Source organism: Camelina sativa, chromosome 11, assembly GCF_000633955.1.
Source record: "Camelina sativa cultivar DH55 chromosome 11, Cs, whole genome shotgun sequence".
NCBI classification, from domain to species: Eukaryota; Viridiplantae; Streptophyta; class Magnoliopsida; order Brassicales; family Brassicaceae; genus Camelina; species Camelina sativa.
In genome coordinates, this window is record NC_025695.1 from 48,717,183 (window position 1) to 48,727,111 (window position 9,929).

Sequence of the window (9,929 nt, forward strand, 5' to 3'; positions counted from 1 at the left end):
CTGGGCTGGTCCAGTCTTTAGGTTTGTTCATAGCCCAGCACACAGTTTCAATGGCTAGAATTAAAAAATGTTGCAAGTAATAATGTTTATGATAATTTAATTGTCAATTTGACTTTGTAAGGGGGAATAAGTTGGATGATCAAAAATCCCTTTTATGGCTGATAATAATGTCGGGAAAAATTGACAGAAAATGAGTAAATAGTACTAATTTAACAAAGGGTAAAAAGGTAAAAAAGAGAGGGTGTCGTGATAATATAGTGAGTCCGCATCAGCGGCGCGAGTCAAAATAACACAGTTGAGACAGTCAAAACTCAAAAAGATCAACATCATCACAGTTACGAGCAATGGAGAGAGGCGGCGTAATCTCAGGAGGTTTTCATCAAAATTACATCCCATATCCTTCACGCGCCGCCGCTTCCACCACGCGCCTCCACTACCCTTTCTCCTCCATCAGAAACTCGCCGTCTTCCTCTCTCAGGGTAAATTAATTTATATAAAATAAAATCACTCAGTTTATTTTAACTAGAAATCTCTTAACATTTTTTTTTTTTTTAAATTCTTGGTAGATTCGTCCTTGTTCCATCTCTTCCAGTTTCATCATCATTCATGAAGTTTCCCGTAATCGATGCGACGCCGTGTCCTCTAATTCTTACAGCACCGATGTGACTGAATTAGCCGAAATTGAAATTGATTGGGACAAGATCGATTTTGGTCTTAAGCCTACGGATTACATGTACTCCATGAGATGTAGCCGTGGTGGTGATTTCTCTAATGGTCAATTGGAACCATTTGGCAACATTGAGGTTAACCCTTCAGCTGCTGTCCTCAACTACGGACAAGTATGTTTCTCTCATTGTCAATGATTTCTTTGTACCTAACTTTGTTCTGTGGAACTCGAGTATGTCAGATTCTTTGACATGGAATTGTAATTGTGATCCACTTGAATTGCTCTGTTTAGTTTAAGTTTCTATGAAGATTCTCTGTTACGTTAAGTAGCTTAGTTTCTCTACTTTTTGGACTTGATGTTTGAGAATTATTTAGCAGGCCATGTGGTTCGGTAGTTGAAATGTTCAAGTTCTGATACCTTGTTTTGTTATTTCTACATCACCGGCTTGGTTGTATATATAGTGATACCTTGTTTTTTTCTTAGGGTTTGTTTGAAGGTCTTAAGGCTTACAGAAAACAAGACGGTAATATACTCCTCTTCCGTCCCGAGGAGAACGCCATCCGAATGAGGAACGGTGCTGACAGAATGTGCATGCCTTCTCCAACCGTCCAACAGTTTGTTGAGGCTGTGAAAACAACTGTATTAGCTAACAAACGCTGGGTAATTAATTGGATCACTCTCCCTCTTCTTTTGAGAAAAAGGCTATTCAGGTGTTGTTGTGTTGCATCACTCAGCTATTGATTTACTTTATTACTATATATAGATTCCACCTCCAGGTAAAGGATCATTATACATAAGGCCATTGCTAATGGGAACTGGAGCTGTTCTTGGCCTTGCTCCTGCTCCTGAATACACTTTCCTTATCTTCGTTTCTCCTGTCGGGAACTACTTCAAGGTTTTCTTTTTTTTGGCCTTCTCGTCTGATCCAATTTTCTATATTCATCATTTTGTTTTCCTGAGCCTTACGTAATCTTTTGCAGGAAGGTGTGGCGCCGATCAACTTGATTGTTGAAAGTGAATTCCATCGTGCAACTCCTGGCGGTACTGGAGGTGTTAAAACCATTGGTAATTATGCTGCAGTAAGTACATAGCTGAAAGCTCTTTTTCAATATTCATTTTCCTCTGTTATCAAAAAGCCTAATAAATAAGACTTACAATTTTTTAGGTCTTGAAGGCACAGTCGATTGCGAAAGCTAAAGGGTATTCTGATGTTTTATATCTTGATTGCGTTCACAACAGATATCTCGAGGAGGTTTCATCTTGCAATATTTTCATTGTGAAGGTGATGATTATATATCATTTTTTGTTGGAACATCTCAGAAGCTTCTTACCGGAAATGAGAACTCGTTGTTTACTTGTTGGGCTCTTCTTTTGTACAGGATAATGTGATCTCTACTCCTGAAATCAAAGGAACCATCTTGCCTGGAATTACCCGGAAGAGTATTATCGAAGTGGCTCGTAGCCAAGGTTTCAAGGTAAAATCAAATTTCCCTTCTTCAAAGCTCTTGGTAACATTCAGGATCAAGTAGGTCAGAAAACATAGGAATGCTATGCACTGCAAATACCTCATGGTTTTGTCGGTGGTTTAACAACGGTTCACTTTTGGTTCGGTTTAGGGTCCTAATTCTGGTATTTCAGGTGGAGGAACGAAATGTGACAGTTGATGAATTGGTAGAAGCGGATGAGGTTTTCTGCACAGGAACGGCTGTCGTTTTATCTCCGGTCGGAAGCATTACTTACAAAAGCCAAAGGTACCAAACCTTTTATCTCCCCATTTAATTAAAAAGCTAATGAAGCCGCAGAGTTTAAATGAAAACAAATTTTCCGATATCTGTTAGGTTTTCTTATGGAGAAGATGGCTTTGGAACTGTCTCGAAACAGCTGTACACTTCCTTGACGAGCCTCCAAATGGGTCTAACCGAAGATAACATGAACTGGACTGTTCAGTTGAGTTAAACCAGTGAAGAACGATATATGTGGATTTGTATGTAGATACTAGAATTTCATGCTTCTGAGGCTTCTAGTTTCTGATTCTTGAAACGATAAACAATAATCTTTGTCTTTAACATAGATAAAACAGGAAAAAGGCCATGTTCTAGCACGAATTAACATGCTATGCAAATTACGGTACCAGTCACATAAATACACTCGTTGTATCATTTCCCAAACTTCATGGTTGAGTTCAGAATCTGGTCAGACTGGCTATAGAGTGTAAGTAATCTTATCACATCTTTGGAATTGTTTTCGAATTTAAAAGTGCATGTATGAAGGATGATGTAGCTGTCTATGTATCACAAAGCTCATGGCGAAGAATTAAAAACACATTTTGCGTGTAAAAATGAGAGAAGAGCTCGGCGCTGATTTGTGGCTTTTTATTTGCTTAATGAGTGACAGCTTCTCCATGCAACTTGACGTGTGTTTTCTTTTATTTATACAAATAGTTACGTACTTGGTCACCCAAAAATCTAAATCTAAACCCCACTATCTGTGTTTTTATGACCGACACATTTCCCTCCTATCCTGATTTAAATCCTTATAATTACCAAATAATTTCTATAAACATTCTCCAAGCAAAATCCTTATAACTCTTTTTCCAATTATTATTAGAAAAAAGTTATATGCTACTACTATATATTTGAAAGGATCATATGAAACTCATTAAGCCTCTAGCGACAAGAGGAGACGTAAAGCTTTATGTAAAAGGATGTCATGATTATCTCATGATTACGATATAATTATAACATGTTTTATATAAAAACTATTCTAAAGATTAGTGCATGTAACTAAAAGAGAGCGTACATTTGTCACGAGAGTCATATCATGAACTCACATTTTTTTTTTCATCTCTTTAAAATGCTTCCAAAAAGTAAATGGATCCTACAAAAAGTATGAGAAAGAAGAAATAGAATCATAGAAGAGAGATAGATGCCTTGAGATATACTGTACATTGCATTGTGACCTTATTTTTTCCCCTTTACCTTTTGACTTACTATTCTTTTTCTTCCTTTTTACACTAATTTTTGTTTTCCAAGTTGTTTGTTTATGAATAATTGATTTCTAGTCAATCGTATGTGTCTTATCACCTTTCTTTCTTTTTTACAAACTGATTCCATTTATACAAACAAAAAACATTTGATTCAAATTCGAAACCATATGTTTTGATCTCGGATACAGATTTCCAACGCCTTTGGTTTAATAACTGATTTTTAAGAAAATAAAACATGATCTTAATGATATCAAAACCTGTACGTAACACATTACTTGATATTTGTAAACACAATTTTTGGTTACTACGGAGAAATTAAGACAAGGAAGAATTTTGTTTTTGACATTTTAGCGTGATAAATTAAATGTCATGTATATATAGCATGGTAAACTGGAAGTAACATTATAATAGCTCAATAATACAAACTATTTATATGAGAATTTTGAAAAAGAAGGGTTGGCCTATATGATGCAAGACCAATTCCTGTTTCATACTAGTGTTGTTGAAATCTGAATACACTTTTTTCCCCTGTTGATTACCCTTAGCTTCAAAGTTCAAATTTACTTTAATTTTAACTTTTCCATAAACAAAGATATTTTATCCATGACGATACATATTTTATTCCACAAAAACATATAAACAGTGACTAATACCTCAATAATTTGAAGACTTTTTATTACTTTACAAGTGCTTTGACTTTTAACCCTTTATTAACCATCACAAGACAAGTCAACCTTCATTAATTTCCCTCTAGAAGCCTTTTGGCTCGTTTTGTTTAACACGAAAATTAATCGATTAATAGTTACAGTTCACGTTTATTTGTTTTATGATTTACATATTATTCAGTGTATACCATTCATTCAGTCGTATATATTTCACTTGTTTTGCAAGGAACTAAATTATAGTAAACAATACACCCAAAATTGACCAACTTATCTTACATAAAAGATTAAGAGAATACGTTTATACAAGAAGATCCAAAAATTGTGACGCCATTCTAATAAGAGGTATAGTAGGTTTTCTTGTTCCTTAATCTCAGCTGCCGTGGAAAATAAGTCTAAGTATCAAATTTATTGAATTAAATTATCATTGATAGATATATAACATCCCTATCAAATCTTTGATTAAAATTTGATTTTGGGTCCATGGGACAGGCGTCATTAGGTACAAATTTTAGTAGTGCATGATTATTAAGTGGCTTTATTTATCGATGCATTAAACAAACCCATCTATCAGATCAGTATTGTCACCGTGAGTTTGAAACTTTGTCATTTTTAATGTTATAACTTGTTATATATTTTACTACAAAATTTTCTGAAGGAGATTAATAATAGATTAAATCGTACGTACCTGATCTAGAAAAGTTAGTGGTAAATTTTCTCAGAGGGTTGGCAAAATTTTGTTCACCAACCATAACGGAATTTACTCTCACAAATTTCAATATCTCTGCCTTTCTTTTCATCTCTTTTGGTATACACATATCATTAACTCCTTTCCTTTTCAAAAGACAAATCTATATTAAATAGCAAGTGATTCACCATCCACCAAATTTCATATTCTAATTGGTTGCATTTCTTTAGAATTAAATTGATGGATTTGATAAATTATCTTATTTATATTGATATACTATGAATAAGTTGATTAACTAGTATATTACATACTTTTTTGGTATCAACTAGTATATTATAGGGTCCCTATATTATATTGATTATACTCAATAGGAATTTGTGTGTATAAAATACATGACTTAGAAATTTTCTTAGTTAATTCACACATTTCCATCACCAAACATTCGAAGTATTTGTCTCTATCTCGACAACATATATAATACACATCTTTGTACTATACTACGAAATTATCACTAAAAAATATTGACTCTACAATACATATAAGTTGTAGAGTCACTAAAAAGCGTGTGGTATTTTGTATACATATCTACATGCAAGTCTAATTCAATCACTTATTGGTTCAAATTGGAATACATTGAATTCTTCTAACATTCTCGATGACCAAGTCTACCACATGCATGTAATAAAAGTACACATAATCCGATAATCGGTCTTTCTTTCTTATTCGCGTAATGTGCCATGCAAGTGGGGCTTCAAGCTTTCGCAAAATCTCATGTCATAAATATATGTATATTGTACACATACACATATGAATATTAACTAAACCATATGTCGTTTCCTTTATTATCGAACTTAAAGTATATTGCATGCTATTTAGATTATATATATATAAGAAATGTCGTTTTCGTAATCACACTCCTAAACTGCGGATCAGATATAATCACTAAGATTTAATAATATAAAAATATAATCCACTGCTTGACAGGACATGAATCATGAGGAAACTTCTATAATAGCGTGTAATATCCTACAATAAGTCATATGTATGCGTATACATTTACTATAGAACCATATGAAGGAGGAAATTAAAAACAAAAAATTGGCTAAAAATAAAATGTGACTACACAACGATCAATTCCAACATATAGGCTATATAACCTATATTTGTCCCCAAAAAGAAAAAGACTATATAACCTATATATATTAGACATTTCCGAGTCTAATATGTCTATTATACAATATTATATTTAGATATGTCCATCTTGTAGTTCTTTGAAGTTAAAACTTGTTTACATTCAATAAATTAATAATTTTAATATATATCATCCATAACCATAATAGGATGTAAAGTTAAACAAGCATATTAAAATTAGAAGGAAAAAAAATTAATTACCAAAAAAAAAAAAAACGGAGAAGAGTGTGGAAGAGAGAAAGAGTCAAAGGGTGGCGGGCGGCTAAGAAGCACTACGCATAATGAAACTTGTTGTCAAAAACCAATTGCTGTATAAGAGAATTTATAAAATAGGTTTTATGTAATTGAATCCCTAGATTCTAAATTATGAGCAAAGACAAAGGAGAAAAACATTAGTCTCCCCCCTTCTCTGTCATTTCTTAACTCTACTAATATTTTATCACATAATTTATCATCTAATTTTCCAATTCCATAAAGTCACTTTTTGTATAACATTTTTATTTTATTGCCCTACTTTTTGACATCTTCCATCACATGAAGGACTATCTCCTCCAGCTATTATATACTCCCTCTCTCCTTTTATATTTTTCTCCAATTCACATATAATTTTTCAGCTTTACACACATTTCCGTGTATGTATATATAAACCTCACACACACGCACCATCATACACCATCCTCTTCCTTCTCTTTATCATCAACATAATTGAGAGAGAGAGAGAGAGACAGAGAAAGAGAGAGAGATCCAAAAGAGAAAGAGAGATCAAATACAAACAAAATCAAGAGTTAAGAAGATGGGAAGAGCACCGTGTTGTGATAAGGCGAACGTGAAGAAAGGGCCTTGGTCTCCTGAGGAAGACGCCAAACTCAAAGATTACATCGAGAATAGTGGAACAGGAGGCAACTGGATCGCTTTGCCTCAGAAGATTGGTATATACTTAAAACTCACTTTTGATTTAAATTTCGCACTGAGTTTCCAAATATTGGAGACAGTCGGCTATGTCTGTGTGTGTGTGTGTGTGTTGATATTTATATACGTACATGGTATAGGTTTAAGGAGATGTGGGAAGAGTTGCAGGCTAAGGTGGCTCAACTATTTGAGACCAAACATCAAACATGGTGGCTTCTCCGAGGAAGAAGACAACATCATTTGTAATCTCTATGTTACTATTGGTAGCAGGTACTGTATATACTTCTTATATAATATCATATGCATGGATATGAATTATAATTGACACACTTAGTCAGTTAGTCTTGACTTAGAGTACTCACTATGTCTCTTTTTTGATATCAGGTGGTCTATAATTGCTGCACAATTGCCGGGAAGAACGGACAACGATATCAAGAACTACTGGAACACGAGGCTGAAGAAGAAGCTTCTTAACAAACAAAGGAAAGAGTTTCAAGAAGCGCGAATGAAGCAAGAGATGGTGATGATGAAAAGACAACAACAAGGACAAGGTCAAAGTAATGGTAGCACCGATCTCTATCTTAACAACATGTTTGGATCATCACCATGGCCGTTACTACCACATCAGCTTCCTCCTCATCATCATCAAATACCTCTTGTGATGATGGAACCTACAAGCTGCAACTACTACCAAACACAACCGTCTTGTAACCTAGAACAAAAACCATTGATCACACTCAAGAACATGGTCAAGATTGAAGAAGAACCAGAAATGACAAACCCTGATCATCATCATCAACATCAAGATTCTATGACGACCCCTTTTGATTTCTCCTTCTCTCAGCTTTTGCTAGATCCTAATTACTACTTGGGATCAGGAGGGGCAGGAGAAGGAGACTTTTCTATCATGAGCAGCAGCACAAACTCACCATTACCAAACACAAGTGGTGATCACCATCAAAATCAACAGCAAGAGATGCTTCAGTGGTTTGGGAGCAGTAACTTTCAGACAGAAGCAATCAACGATATGTTCTTAAGCAACAACAACAACATGGTGAATCATGAGACCAATGAGAACACAAAAGTCTATGGAGACTCCTCAGTAGCCGGAGTCGGAGCAGCTTTGGCCGGAGGAACGACAAGTACATCGGCGGATCAAAGTACAATAAGTTGGGAGGATATAACCTCTCTTGTTAATTCCGAAGATGCAAGTTACTTCAATGGGCCAAATCATGTGTAACATTTTATTCAAAACTTTATTTTTACTTATATATAATGAGGGTTTTTTTTTATTTTTGTATAAATTTGTGTCTTTAGGGGAATGGTCGAAAAGTTATATGGATTGAGAGATTAATATTCATGCAGAAATTTGTTTATTTTAGTTTCACGTAGCTTTATTGGAACACTATATTATGATCTTTTTTGAGTTTTCCTTCATTGTTATTGCTTTTAGAAATGTGAAAGTGATTCTACCTTTTAGCTTCTTTTGTTTTTCCCCTAATTAATTAGGTCTTTCCATTTAATAATCTTTGCGAATTACATCTGACACATAAAAAGAAGGAAACAACTATGAATCTAAATTTGAGAGCCTAAAAGAGGATCGTCTTTTAAACGCACAAACATCGATCACACCAATTATTATATAAACAATTCTTCTATTTCTTAATATAAAGTTTTTCTATTTTAATGTAAAGACTAAATATTTTTTTAAAATATTAATTTATGTTATAAGACATAGTTCTCGAAAAATATTGAACAGTAATTGTTAGGTGCTTATAGTAATGGAGAATCCAAGGATGATTTTCTGCCCTGTTTCGTATTCAACTCTTTTTTTTTGTCTTTTTCTTTTATATACACATATATCAACTCTTCTTGACTGACTTATGAAAAAATCCACCACTGTGATTACTTGGCTAACAGTTATTCAATAATTTTGTAAATGTACATAGATAAGTCTGTAAATGCATACGTACGTAAGCGTAAGATAAATTTGTAGTTTATCTTTATCATATAAAGTGATATTTGTAGTTGAATTATCATATAAATAAGTATAAATTGTCGACCAACAAAAAGAATTATTAAACTATAATTTAAAAGAATGGTGTAATATGGACACGTCTATGGTCGGATCTATATGGCTTCGTCTGATCAGAGATACTCTGACAAACACTCGAATACACATATGTGTGTATGCACAACTATATATTAATGTTACTTGTCATTTATATTTCTTACATAATTAGTAGTATTTAATTAATTTAAAGATATCTTTTTCCTCGGTTCAATAAGACTACTATACTACGACTTGGATCTCTTCGGTTTGCAATGCATACACAATGTCGCTGGAAACCATTAATATTTTTTAAATAATTAAAGTCTTTTATAATGAAATGGTTCCTCTTGTTATCATAGATCGTTAATCAATGATGATAAATAAATGAAACAAAAAAAGGAAGAGTTGTCTTACCCATTCAACGAAGGTGTACGTACAGCTTCAAAACTCTCCCTAGTCAGTTTGGGAATTTGAATATCACAGAATCAAATGATGTCACCCAAAATTCTCTTTTTCCTGTTTGAGTTTGGCACATATCTTTGCCCATTCAAACCTCCAAATAAAATCATTTCATTTATACCAATTTAGTTTGGTGTGGGAAAAAAGAACATGTATCATTTGTTTTCATTTACCAAACTTAACAGCAAAAATATCTAAGCTATAATTTCTCTGGAAAAATATCATTCTTGTTTGATTAAAATTTCAACTAGATTTTCACCGATAGTATAAAGTATAAACTAAGCGTTAGAAGTTTAGTGACGACGACCTACAAT

At 33.6% G+C, this 9,929-nt stretch overlaps 2 protein-coding genes across 2 annotated transcripts; both read left to right on the top strand.

Moving 5' to 3' along the window:
- Positions 123 to 2,814, top strand: LOC104727240 (branched-chain-amino-acid aminotransferase 5, chloroplastic-like). The gene is made up of 9 exons (XM_010446294.2): positions 123 to 479; positions 567 to 839; positions 1,151 to 1,327; positions 1,431 to 1,562; positions 1,648 to 1,746; positions 1,833 to 1,949; positions 2,047 to 2,142; positions 2,306 to 2,418; positions 2,506 to 2,814. The coding sequence occupies exons 1-9, from the start codon at positions 345 to 347 to the stop codon at positions 2,621 to 2,623; spliced, it is 1,260 nt and encodes a 419-aa protein (XP_010444596.1). The 5' UTR covers positions 123 to 344; the 3' UTR covers positions 2,624 to 2,814.
- LOC104727241 (transcription factor RAX3-like) lies at positions 6,790 to 8,445 on the top strand. Its single transcript, XM_010446296.1, has 3 exons — positions 6,790 to 7,123; positions 7,244 to 7,373; positions 7,488 to 8,445. Exons 1-3 carry the CDS (start codon positions 6,988 to 6,990, stop codon positions 8,341 to 8,343), a joined length of 1,122 nt encoding a protein of 373 aa, XP_010444598.1. The 5' UTR covers positions 6,790 to 6,987; the 3' UTR covers positions 8,344 to 8,445.